Consider the following 17,966-nt stretch of genomic DNA (forward strand, 5'->3'; position numbering starts at 1 on the left):
AACTCTGTTGGTTTTGGGATCAGTGACTTTCGCTCTCCGCTCCGTGTGCAGCCTCGTCCTCCTCCACGTCAAGATTTCCCTGCTGCTGGACCCTGGACTCGCTCTGGACAGCGTAGGTCCAGCACACAAAGTCGGCAACACTTTGTCAACATGTTTTTGTCAGCATAGCAGTGCTGTGACATCTCTTGTGTCCTTCTCTTCCTACGCTCCTGACAGATTATAACCCTTTGCCCCCCACCAACCTGTGGCGGGGGCAGCGAGTTCATCATCAGACCAGAGCCATCTGCTCACACACACACTCCAGGTTCAGTGCAGGTATGATGCTCCCTCTGTTTTTATTAGTATCAGCTATAAAAAGTGATTTTAAAGAAGACCTTCTGTTACTGATTGAAGGCATCAGTTTGTTTTGCACTGATGAACTAAACTTCCTTCACAGGGCCCAAAATTATTTCTCAAGGGATTAATTAAAGTGTATTCTGACAGTTGACATTTACATTGTTAGCTAAAAAAAGGAACAAAAAGTCAGATGAAAATTACTAAGGTTGCCAAAAAGATCTTCCTAAGGGAAATTAATGAAGCACCTGTGAAATATGCAAATACACTATAAATCTACCAAAACTCAAGTGCTCACTATTCTTATTCAATGTTCTTATCAGGCTTAACTGTACTTGTTATTTCTAAGCTTTCAATCCTTTTTACTTTAAGACTCGGGACATACATGTCTTATATTGTTCTTTTTACATAACTGTATGTAAGGCTACTCAGAAATGGCAGTGGTATTATACATGTGCACAACTTTTTTTTTTTTTTTTTTAAACCTTCCATTTATTTCCAATTACAAAAACATAATCCACTGCACAATGGTGTTAATATCAAAATTAGAAAAATATAATATGATAAAAAAGTATAAAAATAAAAGGATCACATTTCAACCAGCCTCTTGTGGTCGCCTTTCTACATGCAAATGTCACGATTTTGAAGGGATAGATGTCTGTCTTTTGAATACTGCCACTTGTTATCATAGTCCAGCGGTCCCTTGGTACTTTGTAGCATAGAATCTCTTTAATAATCTGAGTAACCCTATCCCAAAACTCTTGTAATGTCACATTGTCTCCTGTATTGCTGCTGTTTACATAATTGTTTATGTGCAGGACTATTTTAATGAATGATGAGGGATATAACAGCCATGTTGGGGGCTAAAACAATGTATCAATACTGTGAGAGCAAAGTTCATTTTCATGGATTATGTTTTCCTATTATTTCCATTTAGCATCAACATGGTCTGTTTTTGTCCATATATAAAAAACAGCTTTTATAAAATTCTTGATTCCTGCTAGGAAGTAAATACAGCAGTAGATCAGGACTTAGTAGGTTAAAGTAAATTAAACACACTAGAATATAAAAAGCAACAGAGACAGACAAATACAGTAACCAAAAAACTGTTATAAATAAAACGTTGATAGATTTTTTAGCTTTTAATATGCAGTAGATATTGAACATGTGAAGGCTCCCTGCTTCTAGTGCTGAAATGATTAGTTGATTAATAAGTGGGTTAGTTAACAATTGAGCTATTGTCATTTATGATCCCAGAAGTGTCAAAAAACTGTGTTCCCAGCTACTCTAATGTGTGAGCATCTGCTGTTTTAATGTGTTGGAACTAGAGAAAAAAAGCCATTTAAAGACTTTTTACTGACTAAACTAGTTAAAAATCCATCCAAACCAATAATCTGCTCATTAGTTGCAGCCCTACCTGCTCCCATCCTGCACCTACAGACAGCAGTAGCATCAGCTGCTAAGCCTGGAAGAGAAGCCATTACTAAACCCACTGCAGACACAACACAGCTTGTTCAAACACAGGCTCACTTTGACTTAGTTTACTCTATGAAGCTTCTTTCATTAGGAGAGCGAGCAGCAGATATGTGTTGACTCCCAACTGTTTGTTTTCTGTCTTTGTTTCTGTATCAATGGCACTCTGTGTTAGATACAAGAACAGATAGTTTGGCCTTGACATTCAAATGAACTTAGCAGCGAACACGCACACACAGAAAGTGAGCGTCTCCTTTTCTTTGCACAGCCTTGTTAAAAAGAAAAACCAAACTCAACGTAAACTGAAAGATTTCTTCTAACTCCACCATTAGACCACATTTGAACTCACACTCATCAAATCATTGTATTATGTTAACAATTCATTGACATTGTAATCAGTTTCAGCTGATTAAAGGCTGCCCCTAGTGGCACTATGGAGCAGCACTTTTTTAGAGTAGTTCCCCGTTTTGCACGAGAACATGTGGGTGACAGGATACAGGGTGTCACATCATTCCCCTGATTGACATTTGGTGGTAATGTGACAAGAAATGTAGCAATAAAAAAAAAGGCAAGAAGGAAGACCGTTAATAAGCAGATGTGCTTATTAACAAATTCTTCCATAAATTGTGTTTGAAAGTGTTTTATGACAAAGCAAAATGCACTCTGTATGCTCAAGGATACACTAAATGTGTGTCTTTTTTTTTAAACTATTTCTCTATTAAAATGGAACTGGGTGACTTTTATATTGGCATCATGAAGACTTATGTGTTTGTCTTTAACCTGAGCAGAAACAGGTTGGATAGAGTTAAATAATAGGCATGCTTGGACAGGCTCTTCATACATGACATGTCATTTACATTAGACATTGTGATTAAGCAGTGAAAGCTGGACTAATCAACGTTTTGTATTAAAATGATTGTATAATGTAAATGATGTTGCATATGGTGACAAATCCACAGAGCAACTCTGTAGTTCCTCTCAGCTCTGCGCTGCCTTTTAGCCTCTTTTAGTTGATTGTTTTTAGTTTTACAAGCTGCCATCATTAACCTCATTATTAGTGATAAACCTACTGTACACTGTCAGCCCAGCATTTAGCTGCTAAACAGACACACATTTTCTAGGAGTTGGTGGAGACCAAAACAGAGTTAAAAGGAGAGTGAATATTGAACTTAGATTCATCAGTGGACACCAAACCAACTCCAAGTGAATTCTAATGTTGCTGTGTGTCTGCTAGATGTAGAAATAGGAAACTGTTTGCTATCTTTGAAATTGTGTGTAACAAAAGATTCAAGATACTTGTCTGAGAGATAAAACAGCTTATAATCTTTTTGGATACAATAAAATAAATGGTGGTTTGGTAATGTTCTTACCACACCTTCCTCTCATAGGATCAGTGGAGATTGTCAAATAGAAAGAAAAGAAGGCAACTGCCTGAGTTTTGTTTATTTTCTCTGTCCAGGTGGAGGTTTCCGTTCCCATCATCCTTCCCAAGCAGATGATTGCTGTGTGAGGAGTGTGAGGAGGTGGAGGCCTCATGTCAGATCTCACCCATACCCCCCCAACCTTCCACTGGAGACACCCAGACACCATGCATATGGATGGTGAGCTGGAGAAGCAGAAACTCTTTACAGCAGGGACACAGAGACTCTGGATTTAACATAAACTGGACGATTTCCAAAAACAAATAATGATTCACTGCCGATATTCAGCAAACTTGTTAGGAAATAAAACCGATAAATGAAAGGATGTTAAGAGAATTTGAAGTCACTGGCTGTTTCTGGCTGTTGATGAGATTAGTAATTAAGGCTGGTTGGAAGCATAGTGACACATATACTTGCAGTAAAATACACTCATCACTGTTCTTTCATGTTGCCAAGTCCAGTTGCATTCAGGTTTTAGATGATGAAATTGTTGCTTTATGTTTTGTGACACAAAAATGGTGACAATAAAATAATGTTGTATGTTTTCTGTCTGTTTTCTCTAACAGTGAACAGATACTGTGCAGTAGCTCCTCACATACAGTTACTCTGTTCTTGTCTCCACTGTATCACCCACAACTTTGAAGCCTATCATCAGTACAGAGGGGCTCATACTCACCAAATCTAATCCAGTGCTCTCCTCACTAATGCCTTGATCTGTAGCCTCAGGCAGTCGGCCACCCACAGGTACACTGTGTTCACACTGTGAGCACAGTCAGACAGTCAGCTTTTGACCTAGAAGCTTTAACAATGGGCAGATGGTCACCTCAGAGACTTTTGAATTTTCCAGTCAAACCAGGCTTTAAAATATTACTTGTTTACAACTTGGAAGTATTTTAATGAACAGTGGTGACTAGTGCCAAGGTTGTTTCAGCCTTTCTCCGTTCTCTACAACCTGAATTTGAATGAAAAACAGCAGCAAGTCAGTGCTAAGTGTTTTATTTATATTACTGTTGTTTTTTATCATTAAACCTTAATGGTTCAGACCTAGGTAGTTCTAGCTAGCTGTGATACATCTTTAACACCACAAATATTGTACAAACACAATAATTCATTATTATGAACAAACCAAACTAATGAAAAAACAGTCCATCTAATAACACCTACTACTGCACAGTGCACTATAGGGAATCTGATTCCTCATGTAACATCATCTAATTCATCCATTTCTGTCACAAATAATAATGAAATGATATATTTACTCTGTAGAGTAAATATAATTTCCATTAAACCTAGTATTAGTTGTGCAATTGTACAATGACAATGAAATCTTGTAATTCTATACATTCAGTAAGAAATGCATTGTTAAACACCTCACAACAATAATAACAATAGTGCATCAAATGTAAGTGTATTTCTCTTAACCCACACTTTACATACATGCACACAAAATAAAGAAGAGCTTGGCTAAACAGATGTATTGAAGCAGGGAGAACATTTGAGAGCTGAGGAGCTACAGCACTGAAGACTGTGTCCTTCACACAGAGTGCAGCCTGGTGTGAGGCGTGGCGAGGAGTGTAGGAAGAGGTATAGATGTGGACAAGATCAAAGGTGTTCAGGGGCCAGATGATGGAAGACATTTGTATGTGAGGAAGAGAACTTCAAATGTCACTCGAGATTTGACGGGAAGCCAGTGGAGAAGCTGTTGGGTGTAGTAGATGTGTTGTCAGGGTTTTGTGCAAGTGAGAACCCTGTCAGTTGAATTCTGGACGTATTGAAGTCTGTCCAATTCATGTTCCATTACATCTGTGCTGGTTCACTCTAAAGACAGGACTTCACCCTCCTCCAAGAGTGTATGACATCACATGTGACAGATGTGGGGAATAATACATCAGTGAAACAAGGACTAAATGAACATTAGAAACAGACATCAGTTGACCAAAACCATTCACAGCATCCATTGAGCAGAGGTCAAAGGTCATTCAGCAGGACTTGGTGGACAATGGGAGAAACATTTACATCTATACCCATAAACAACTACTGTACCATGGGACCAAAATCCATACTTCCATAAGTCACATGTTGATGACTGCGGAAACTGAAGGAAGGAAGGAACTCTGAACTGCTAAAGAAGCTCATTAGATGCATTTGAAAGCTCTGGAAAGGACTAGTAAGTGGAGTTAACTCAGTGTTTTGCTGAACACAGTTTATGTTGTGTGTATCCTTGAGGTTTAACAAATGTGTCGAATGCATCCCGAAATCTAATATTCACTCCCATCTTCTCCTATCCTATTACTATGATTGGAGAGCAGGATGTTTCTCCGTCTGTCTGTGCGTTCACCTCTCTCCAACCCCCTCCATGGTTCAGAGAGCATTTTTTGCGCATTTCATTTCATGTCAACTTAATTTTCTATTTCAATGTTAAATAAATAGTCTGCAGTTACACTTTTTATGTACTCCGGAGATACAGCAACCTGGGACTATTTTTTCAGCCTGTGATGCATGTGCGTAGAGAAAAAAAAAAGGGCACATACAGCACGTTCTCGCCACTGAAGAGGGCAGTTTTGCATGTTTTGCCAACCAGGAGGGCACCGTAGCACACATTTTGGCTCCCAAGAGGGCACTGTAGCACGTCTTTTCCAACAATTGGGCTACGAGGGGGGGGTGACTGCCCCCCCCTTATGCACACCACTGGTAGAGACCCACCCACACAGCCTTCCATCCTTCCGCGACATGAATTCACGCATTATGTTCCTCTTTGTCTCAGGGTTCAGAACATATTTGTTCCAGAGTTCAGTAACAACTCGCCTAACAAAAACTTTGATTTATGAATGAGGTTGATGACTGATGATGCGGACACACACAGACACTCACTAGGGTGGGACGTGAGGTCAGGTGAAGTTTAGGTTTAGAACAACTTCTTCAGCAGACAGCCAGCAACACACAGGTCACCATTTCTGACGGTCACAGATTTTGGTGTAACACCAGTTTTCAGACAATACTTGCATAAAACATTACATTTATCTGAGGTAATGAATATTCACATTTCCCTTTATCATTACTCATCCTTACCAAGATATAGATTCATTTGATTTTTGTTTTTAACATATGACTGTTTTCATTAGCAACTAGATCATACTTCACAATGTGATTATGCACGTAAAGCCTAACCTTTTCATGCATTGTGTCCACTATATTACCTACTGTATAGTCTATATAAACATACTTCAGAAATCCCATTATCATTATTGACTTTGTTAACCAGTGATGTGTCATCATGCATTATCTCATTTAAAACAAGTGTTTTGACTTTTCAGCAGTGTTGTGAGGACAACTGCCACAGAATGAGACAGCAGAGGTGATTGGAGCCGCCTGAGTCTACAGGTACTCATACCTTCTGATTAACCCTTTCATGCCTATATATGCATATATTTCAATTAATGTACAAATAAACATTTTATTGCTGCTTCACTTTCTTACCTACGTGCTAGCATTACCATGCTAATAAAATACCTAGCTAACTATTTCATCACACAGCAACAACATTAATTCTCATTTACATACACCATCTCATTCACACATGGCCTAACATAGCCTTGGTTATGTGGATCTAATTTCAAACAACAATCTGACTCAACTACATTCATGGATTATCATTTACTCAACAGCATAATAAACACATTTGAAATATTTACTTTTCAGCTGAGTGCTGTGAGAAGGATCGCCAGTGAAAGAGACTGAAGAAGACATTGGAGCCACCTCAGGTTACAGGTACTCATACTTTCTGATTACCCCAGCTGATTCATCCCACAGTAACAACATTAACAATGATAATTTACATACATGCCTAACATGTCCTTGGTTATGTAGATCTTCTTTCAAACAACCCAACAGGCGCATTGTTCTAGTTGTAGTTAACCCGTCACGTCGCAAACTTTGCTGTGTGATGTTGGGGAGTTAGTGTACAGCGGGTTTATCAAAGCCTTTTCACTGAACACAGTTGCCTGCTGCAAACCAGGTCAATAAGAATGAACCAAAACAAGTAAAGATGTGGGCTGGAAACAAAAACAAACGTTGAATTGAAAGAAAGAGGTTGAAATGATCTGTAGAGTTGAGAGGAGCTGCAGTCAAGTGATAATTCTCTTCATCACTATAAGCATCATCTGATCCATTGTTTATATAAAGATATTGTGCAGTTTTAAGGTTGCACTGAATTATTTGATTATAGCTCTCCTGAATTTCAAATGTTTTTGATGTTCACTCTGTAAACCGTCTTTACAGAGAGTCAGAATGATTCTCATCTTTAGCCTTGGATTGTGAAAATGATTTAGTTCCACATATTGTGAAGCAGTTATCATCAGAGCTTGGAGCTGCACACACATTCTCAGATGTGACCGCAGCCTGTGCTCCTGCCCACAGTGAGTCACAGCACACTGACTCACAGACCAAGTGGATCACAGTGAAAACAGATTTTGGGAAAAACAGCGAGTGTGAACTGCTAATTTCTCTGTAGTGTCTCCATTTAACAGCACCCCTCCTTCACCTCCTCTCAGCCTCCTATCACCGCAGGCTGATGAAGCAGGACAGCAGATCTGCCGCTGGCTGATATCCATCTATGTCGGAGCGTGGGGGTTCATACCCATCTTCAATTACATCCCATAAATGTCAGGCTGCCTCCTCAGTCCCCGCCTCGGTTAGCGGTAGGCCTCACAGGGGCATCCGCTCGGACGTGAGAGGAATGGGGCGGACGCTATTTCCATACACAAGTGTGAGCATTCATTAAGTGTGTGTCTTATCAAGAAGTGAGGCGATAAGCCGGCAGCAGACGGTCCTCCAAGGCGGAGCGTGATAGAGCAATTAAGATGATAGTCAATTAGGCCACGCTGCTAATTGACTCGTGATTAAAGCCAGAGCTGATTAATAAAGTGAAGGCAGCTCTCTTGGTCTCGGTGTGAGAGCCTGTATGTGGTGATGCATAGAAATAAACAGGTGGGTGCTCGTGTCCATATCTTAGCACTTTGAAGTGTGGCCATGAAACTGCCTTTATTTGTTTTTCATCATCTTTTCATCTCTAGGTTCAGCATTCTGTCACTCCTCCAGATACTCACCTCTGATTAAAGGTGAAGTAAGCAAGATTTTTACAGTCCCACAGCGCAGGATGACTGTAATATACAGCATCTGAGGGCTCTGATAGATTTGTTGCTAATAAAAGATTATTTGGCCAGATGCTGAGACTTCTGGCTTCCAAACTTACTGCTCATGCTCTGGGATGGAGACCTGCTGATGCTGCACTTTATGCTGGTTGCCTATAGAGTTGTAATGATCCTGTTAAAGGGTCAGTGCACTAAAACTACAATAATATAGGATATGCAGCTGAGGTTTGTGCCTGCACCTCAGTGACATGGAGGTGACTGGATAGTCATTTGTGGTGCTCACAGCATTTAAAAATAACAGTTCAAAATATTCAACATCTCTTTCAAAAAAGAGTATCAAGCCAGTTCAATTCTGAGGAAGAACATTTTAAAGTGTGAAAAGACTGGCTGAAATAATAATTATAATGTGCTGCTGTGCAATATAAGAACATGGGTGGGAAAAACCAATTAGACAACAAATGAAGCTTAGTGTAAATATTTAAATTATAAATAAGAGATGTAAGCAAATACATTAAAGTACCTGTTTGAATTTAATGAAATATGCAGATACATATAGTAGCTTGTTTAAATGTTTAACACATTTTATTCACATACACATATTATATTATACCTCACTTAAAATGCTTATCTGTCTTTAGCTCATTCAAGGTTTCATGAATAATGTCTAAAATAGCTTATAGAAAAATATCTTCCATAAGTTTGTCATTATGTGCTTATATATATTGAAGCACTGTGTGTATGCTGGATACAGTGAATGATGGGTAGTATGGATGACTGTAACTGTGATTCATGTAATGTGACCCTGCTGTGTAACCTTTTGAAGCCCTGCTACTGTATTGGCTGATTTGATTTGAGAGACATGATTGTTGTCCTTCATTTCCAACCCAGGAGTCACTGAGGCCAGTTTGCTGTAAAAGTGACTTTATACAAAGCTTTTAAGTCCTACTTTTTGCTATGAATATTTAGACTCATGCATCAAACTTTAGTACCACTCTTAAGGTCATTTCTTAGTTTTCTACATAAACTGGATAAATGACTGAGCTCACCATGAACAGCATTTTACAGTAACTACCTTGTCCTGAACAAAACCCCAACTCTTTTCATCACAAACTCAATACATTCACCTTGCTGTGCTGGAGTGGAGGTACAAATCTCAGCAATAGATCTCTCAAATCCTGGACTAAAACAATAACCTCAAACATCTCTGCATGTGTGGATACAGTGGAAGGAAGCAAGGACTTGATGTTATTTGGGTGGACTGACTCAAGGAGGCTTGGTAAAATACAAAAGAAGATATTGAGCCAGTTGTTTTTTTATGTTGTGCATTAAACATAAAAACCTGGATTTGAAGTATGTCACCCTGCCTCACAGTGTGTAACACTCTGCAGTAGCCTCACAACCAATCTGTTTACCGTCTGACGAATGAGTCAGGAGTGAAAACAGCGTACCTAACTCACACCAACGCACCTTTTGGATTTTGGAGCATTTCGCACCGTTAATTAAACGTTCACTGCCAACACTGTCATAAGTGCCCAGAGAGGACTCACACGGCTAAAAGCAAGCAGTGCTATGAAAGGATGTTCAATTCACCACCCTTTTTTATTTAGGATGTTTAGCTACGCTTCAGCAGCAGTGACCGTGACACAGGTTGACTGCTTCTCATGTTAAAGGCATGAAACCTGCTTTCCAAAATAAATGTATCCCACTATGTCCAGAAAGAAGCTCCTGTCTCTCATTGACCGTTTCCTCTGCTCTTGCTGATAACTGCAGCTATTTAGCATGCTGTTAATATAGAGTCAACACATTTTTGCACATTTTCATTCCTTCTTTTTTACCTCATTTTATTTTTTGTGTAGCATTTTTTTCCCCCTGTTCTTCTTGCTCTAAGCTATTTCTGCTCTGCCGCTTTACCAAGGATTAAAGGAACAGTTCAACATTCTGGAATTGTGCTTATTATCTCTTTCTGACAGCTGAATTGACACCACGCTTAAACTTGTGTCAAATACACAGCTTCACATAGGCAATTAGCCTAGCTTAGCATGAGGACTGGAAGCAGTGAGGAACAGCTAGACAGCGTACATCCATCTGTCCACAAAGAGAAACAAACAACAATTTATGGTTTCCCCTACTTGTAGTCTTTGTGGTAAGCTAGGCTAACCGCTGACATGAGTGATATTAATGTTCTTATCTCCTTCTGGAAAGAAGAACAATAAGCATATTTGGACATTGTGACATAAGAAAACACACAACAAGAACTTGAAGTCAAGTTTATGTCTATTTTTATTTGATGTCTAGAATATGAACATAAGAACAAGTAGAATATGAAGCATGTTGAAATATAACACTGGCCCTGAGATCACTTCCTGTGGTGATACTGATAATCTTTAACATTGTGTTGAACCCGCAGCCCCAGATATTTCCTGCTTTGGGGGGCGCTGGGACCCGTCAGCCAGGTCGACCAACACCTGGACGGTCTGGGCAAGCCGACTCAACCCCTCGTCCTCCAGGATGAGCTGGGGGGAACACAGAGAATCCTGGGAAGGGAGGAGTAGAGCAGTGAGTTGATGCAGGTAAGATATTGTACAGTACACATGGTTTTTGATATGAATTGGGGATTTTAATGTCAGTGACACAGCAGCTATTAGCTAACATTAGCACCACTAGCTGCTGGTTATACCAAACCAACAACATCTCTGAGTGTACTGACTTGAGTAAAGGAGTGTTTTTATAGTCAGTTTGTGTATTTCTTCTTTCAAAAGTTACTGCAGTTATTATCATTTTAATGCTCAGACAAGACTGGCATGACTCTTCTTATCTCACTCTGAGGAAGAAAGTGACGAAGTATAATAAATATTCCTTTAATCCTGCCACACAAAGGGTTCTGCTGATTTGCTGAATAAATTGTGACCAGGTTTTTAAGGTTATAAAAATGTATGACCCCAGCAATCAGTTTATGGAGTTCACCTCAGGGCTTTAGGGGCCGAGCATGGAAGTGGCAGGGCTCAACAGTCCCTGCTAAATGTTCCAGTTTGATATAGCATTGGGCTTGAGTGAGGCATGTTGGTTCAATAGTGCCTCATAATTACTTGGAGCATTTCTGAGTTGCTAGAAAAACATGGCGCACACATCACAACCTGTAAACAGCACAAGAATATGGAGCATTTGAGTTCATGCATGTCTAGCAGGCTCCATAGCGCCCCCTAATGTGTGGTAAGCCATTGTTGGGATAAAGTTGCTCCAATATTCACGAAATTTGATAGGCATGTTCCTCTCATCATTTCAGACATATTTCACTTAGCTTTCTTTAGCTCCATCCAACCAGAAGTTTGGATTTTGTATTGTTTCCTGTATTTTATGCACACTTTTTCCTTCATTTGAAATGTAATGTGTTTAACCCTCACATTAGTGTGATTCTAAATTGGGAAGGAATAGTCGATACCTCAATATACTTCCACCTCAAATTTGGTTAGCCAAATCTCAAGACCTTCACTATGCTAAATTGCAAAGCGTTCATGGATCACATTTGCTCTGATGTGAAACATGTGCATTATCTAATCTGCCCCAAATGTCACACATGGGATAAGACACAAATATACACACATACTGAGTCATAACCACCTACTGAATACAGGAAGTCAGCTGTATGTGACAAATATCATCTGATTTACATGACATTTAAATGGTGTGTTTTTCACATGATCGACAGCAACATAGTGTATAAATAGTGCGTGTTCTCTAGCCCCACATACTGGACACTGGAAGTCATAGTTATCTTCTATATGCAATGTCCAATATTCATGAAAATGTACAGTCGGGTCCAAAAGACCACTTTCACGAATATTGTCCCAAAGAGGTGTATCATATAGACCATACCATGGCCGTCACTACCAAGGAGGTGAGGTCATCACCAAGGATTACATTTAGTATATTAATGCAGGCGATGGTTTCACTACTACAGGGAACAGTTCTAATTGCTGAAGATAACATGTAAAAGCTCCAGTCTGTGTGTAAAATGAAGTAGCAGCAGTGTGTGTTCTTCTTAAACCACAGTGTGTGAACATAAAGGGCAACTGGGTGGTGAAAGAGTTAAGACATTTATAAGACAGACTCTGTGGCATTCTGGAGCAAAGCATGTAATTTCAATCTTATAACGGCTACAGTGGATATCAGAAACATCCACACACACCCTGTCAAACACTGGAGAGTTTATTGCCTCCAGGAAATGAAAAGCTGTTAAATCAGACTTACTTCCACTTTCATTCACAACAAGCAACCAGGGGGATCCAAATAAAAACAACCAGCTTCCTACTTATGTTATAAAATAGAAAAGCTGTGATGTTTAATGGAAAACAAGACTCTGGCAGACTTTAAATGAGGTAGTAATTTAATTTAAAGCGTGCTCATCATGCGTTCAGAGGCTCTGTATGTTGGTTGCTGTGTATATTACTCTCTCATTTGTTTAGTGTGAACGGGTCAGATAGGTTAAATCAGTTTGAGTGCAGTCTCAGCTGATAACATTACTGTGACCCTGCTCTTCAAGTGTGGCTTCACTAATCCAGGTTAACATGATCTTTGCTCAGATGATGATGTTCCTCCTCTTCCAGCTGACCCGGCTCTTTTAACGCTGTTACAGGCTGGATAGCTTTCATAACATGACCAATCACTAGCATCAAATAGAGTTTACCTACAATTCATAAAGCTGACTCAAATGAAACTCAAATGAAATCCAGCTGTGTACAATAGAGACAGATGATAAGTCTGCCAGCTGATATATTGTCTGATAGTAATCTATCACAGATATATCATATATGTCAGCCAATAAATATCAAGACATTGCAGTCCAGGAATGCCACATATATGTTTGAAGTCTATAAAACTGTAACCATGACGTCATTAGTCTACCAGTTTGTTTTTTAACTGTAAAATGTCTTGTCAGTTATTTATTTATATTTAGAACAGAACACGCCCGCTCAACATCTCGTGCGCTCTCAACTCTGCCCCAACGCAACTTTGATTGACTGTTTTGCATCACATCAGGCTTCTTCCTCAAGAGGCAAGTCTTTAGTAGTTTGCACATTAGTTTTAGGTCACTGCTCTCCTAATCACAGACTCAGGCCTTCATGTTTAGGTTTTAGTTTGAAGAACATTATTTTATTTTGGTTGCAGTGTGAGTGTGAGACTTTAGTTAGGAGCTCTTAAAGTACCATGTGTGTCATATTTCCATTTCATTAAGGTGTGATTTGAGTTTAAAAAGATATTTCTTAGTGGCATTCATACTCTACAGTTCTGCTGAGTGGAGGCACTGTCATATGTTTATAATAGATATTTATTTTAAAAGTGCATTTAAATGAGCAGAGGCAGCCACAGGTAACAATACCCAGGATCTCAGCCATAGTACTACAACACTTCATAAACAGTTAGTAATGAAATAGCTACATGGATCAGGTGTTACATCAATTACATTTTCTGATTCTACTGGTTTAAAAGTGATCATGATTTAGATCAGGTCCCATTTAAATGTGGTAATTACATTTTGTACATTCTCATGTTTAGATAAGAGGAAACTAAACTGAACTTAAAGCTCCAGGTTAACCTCAGAAGAACTGTTTCCTCATCATGAAATAATAGAGCTTACCAACAGACTAATATTATAGCATGTAAGCATATGTAGCATCTCTAAAAGCCATTAATACAATGATGTAGTAATAAGTCATGTGCTCAGAGCTGGACACTAACAGATGAGTTCTGTCACAGTGTGCAGCTCTGTCCATCCGTTCAGTCTGCTGGAGGTCATCAACAAACTGTGTCCATCCTTCCTCTGCACACTGACAACACACTCTGCCTCACACACCATTGATTTTAATAACCGTGCTGCTCAAATCCTCAACTTTTTAAGACACAAATAAACCATGTATCAAATATCGCTTCAATCTGTTTAAACAACAGCAGGAAGTGCTGCCTGCTCTTATAGGCTGATAAAAAAATAACACACATTACTGTCAAACTCCACTCACACTGGCTTTAATGAATGACGGGGAGAATGGAGTGTATTTAACTATTATTATTATCATTATTATCAATTATTGTCACATTATGTTAGTATTGTTTTCTTGTGACAGACTGAGACTGACTTATATATCATCTCTTTGTTCCTATCAACAAAAGTGAGCCATAAGAATTTAAGTTGGACACATTGATGTTCTGTAATTTCCTGTTTTCTCTCAGTGTAACACTTAGTATGAATGTGTTCAATATGCGTGTGAGTATTTCAGTTGTTGGTATGATTTCCATAATATGAATCAAACATGTATTAATGAGTGATGGTGAATTAATGAATGTGAATTGGTGTATAGACTAATTATGAGTCACAATATAAACAGTATGAGAGGGTTAAACAGCTGTTTAGCTTTAGTTCATTCTTGGCTAACAGATGCATCATTAGTGCTTTTAGAAGCATTTTCAACTACATCATAATTGGTGATCATCACATTTAACATCATATCATCTGTATTTAAGTGCAGATGATTTAAAGTACTTTATGTTGAATGTGGCACAATATCTGCAAAGACACTGTCAGATAAAGTGACACAGTAAGAAGTTGGTGATATTATTGCAGATGTGTTAGTGGATCCTGGTTCAGTATACAGTGTGTGTACTAGGTGCAGCTTATGTGATTGTGAGGATCACACAGGGAGAAGTGATGGTGTGGAGTGTGTGTAGCTGAATGAAGATAAAGAGAGGTGTGAATGTGGTGAGTTTGAACTGTGAGCTTAATGTGTTCATTACTATATATCATAGTGTTGTCCCTGCAGGCTCTCACACCGTTTGATGTAATTGGCTGTACAGAGACTGCACGTTTAAACCAGAGCACGATGATCGACACGCTGAGGACATTAATGACAAAAGTAGGACATGAAATGTTAGAGGGACACTAGTAGAAGCTGTACAGAGTCACTGCCAGTGTGTAGCAGTGCTGAGGAGATACACAACAGCTGGATTACACTGCAGGTCAAATGTGCTTTATGATGGACTGAATTATTCATCACTTGTTTAAAGAGCCTCTGATGTACAGATACAGTTTATGGGCCTGTGTGTGTGTGTGTGTGTGTGTGTGTGTGTGTGTGTGTGGTGAGCTTACTGCATGTTTAGTAAAACACTCATTAATGTTTGATAGTAATTTAGAATGCGTCTGTCAGGTCATTTGCTTTACTATTGGTTTAACTTGTGTGGTTGATATATGATGTTTGTTATTAGCTTTAATATTCTTACATGTATTATTGAGGACCTATGTGACTGGGTACATACATAATTACACTTGCAGTCAATGAATTGATTAGTCAAATGACAGAAAATGAATTAGTAACTATCAAAATGGAGGTGTAGTTATCTATTATAATTGATCTGAGATGATTAGTTGTGAATTGAAGCGATCCCAAATGATTCCAGCAGTAAAACATGTAGCTCTGCCATGATGAGTACAGTTAGTGTTTGTATTTCCATGTTTTAAAAGGAATGTGGATGGATGTGTAGTCACTGCTGAATGGCTGCTTTTTCATTTTAGTGTGTCCTCAGTGACCCCAACAAACCTGGTAGAAGTCCCTCACACACAGCTACTGACATTTACCATGAAGCCTCTGCAATATGATTACATCTGCATAATCAGCACTGCTGCCTTTATGCTCATTACTTGATTAACTGATGAACCTGGAGTCTGGCTATACACATGCAACGCACACAATCCAGAGCTTGACAACACACTCTCACAGCTTCTCGTGTGTGTGTGTGTGTGTGTGCAGGCTGGAGCGATGCAGCGAGGAGGAGACGTCACAGCTCCAGGTGAAAGCTGCAGCAGAAACGTAAAGGCAGCGTTCCTCTGACCTGGACTCTACACACTCACCTGCTGCAACATGGACAGCTGGACTCTGCTGCTGCAAAGCTGTTTGGAGAGCACACAGGAGCTTTTTAAGAGGTGAAAGCAGAGGAAGACACACTAGGTTCAGATCAGGGTATCTGCAGCCAGCTCACACATTTACCACATTTTTAGTGCATAACATCAGAATCAACAGGGAGGAGCCACACTGGTCACATCAGTCAGCTGTCATGTTGTACATGTTTGAGGTTAGAGGTCAGTGTTGTATTTAAAGAAGGCTGCCATTATTCTGTTCCTCTGACTGTCAACAAATCCCATCTTCAAGTCATCAACACTTTATAATAATGCTACAGATCAAGTACTTTAGTAATCCTTCACTAATGCATGACTCATGACATGAATGCATTAGTTAATGTATCATGAGTTCCCGTTGCCTAGTTCACACTTAAAGGATCATCAGTTAAGGAATGTTAATTCACTGTAACTTTGTAACTTCATCAATTGATATGCCACTGAAATAGCTGGATTCCTCTTATATAGCAGTTGAGTTGAGCCTCTGGTTAAAGAGAAGCTTCATATTTCTATGAGATGGAGCCTGTGATGCTTCTGACACTTTTACAGCGTAGTGGGTGGAACGTGATTTTTAGGGGATATTTTTTGTATTGTGATGTTGAAAGCAGTGAGTGAAGCACAGTAGAGAAAGATGCACTAAAACCAAACTCATCCATCAGCTGACATGAATGATCAGACATTATTAAGCTCAACACACAAGTGCCATACACCTACTCATTAAACTGACAACTGAGTGTCTACTCTCATAGAAATATGAAGCTAGTTTTGTTTTACTCTTTGTAATAAACATTTTGCACCCTTATTATAAAACATTAGTGTTTTCTGTTGAAACTGGTTCCAGTAAAGCTTTTCACACCTTTCTGTGGCTTGTTGAAATTTGTTTTTAGACTAGAATGGGCTCATTGCTGCCTCCTGTGGCTGATATGGGAAAAACAGCTCTTATTCACTGAAGTTAAAGTGAAGGTTTCACCTTTTGAATCAATGTGAAAACACAATGTTGTGAATCCTCTCTGTTGATACTATATTAGGAAGACTTGAACCCAATCTGGCTCTTCATCAGGGACAGAGGAATTACAAAAACATGTCTTATCTCTTTACCACCACCCACTTTAAAAACTCTATCACACTAATCTAAAATACAGGCAATGTACTTCTCATGTGGTAAAATAAAGCAATAGGGAGCGTTTCACATTGATCAGCCACAGGAGGCAGTAATGAGCCCATTCTGGTTCAGCACACAGCGAGTTGAAGATGAAACATGTTGTGTGAGCAACATGAAGGTGTGAGACACCAGTATTTAAACAGCATGAGGACTAACTGCTTACTTTTATTAAATGTTCCATCACATTAACTCAGGCAGTGATTAAGATGATGTCATTTACAGCACTGATTCAGAAGGAACCATTTAATACAAACAGGTCAAATATATAGTTCAAGAGTTAAAAACTGTTCAGTATTTTACTAAAACAGCTGCTCACTGTAGTTTTTAACTGGTATTACTCAGGAGGAAATAGTGCATTAGTTGGGGACTATTTTCAGAGGTGGATGAATCCAGATTTGGTGTTGTAGTGATTATTTCTGAATAAATGGAGCTCTATCAGCCTAATATACCTGCACCAGGCTTTGGATACACACACAATTCATTGT

General features: G+C 39.1%; 1 protein-coding gene and 1 long non-coding RNA gene across 3 annotated transcripts in view; one reads left to right on the forward strand and one right to left on the reverse strand.

Moving 5' to 3' along the window:
• Positions 1-67: 67 nt before the first annotated feature.
• Positions 68-3,531, forward strand: LOC128384036 (uncharacterized). Its single transcript, XR_008324026.1, has 3 exons — positions 68-112; positions 217-315; positions 3,266-3,531. It is a non-coding gene; the product is annotated as an uncharacterized LOC128384036 (long non-coding RNA).
• A 7,128-nt stretch (positions 3,532-10,659) lies between these two features.
• Positions 10,660-17,966, reverse strand: part of lrch4 (leucine-rich repeats and calponin homology (CH) domain containing 4) — a 48,435-nt gene continuing 41,128 nt past the window's right edge. Inside the window, exons 18-19 of one of the 2 annotated variants that reach the window (XM_053343023.1) lie at positions 16,275-16,313; positions 10,660-10,911 (exon numbers count right to left, since the gene is read on the reverse strand). In XM_053343023.1, the coding sequence (XP_053198998.1) occupies positions 10,762-10,911; positions 16,275-16,313 (189 nt within the window). In that variant the 3' untranslated portion in view covers positions 10,660-10,761. The remainder of the gene's footprint in view (positions 10,912-16,274; positions 16,314-17,966) is intronic. The other variant, XM_053343024.1, reaches the window with a different exon arrangement.

This window comes from Scomber japonicus, chromosome 22 (genome assembly GCF_027409825.1).
Source record: "Scomber japonicus isolate fScoJap1 chromosome 22, fScoJap1.pri, whole genome shotgun sequence".
In the NCBI taxonomy this organism is placed as follows: Eukaryota; Metazoa; Chordata; class Actinopteri; order Scombriformes; family Scombridae; genus Scomber; species Scomber japonicus.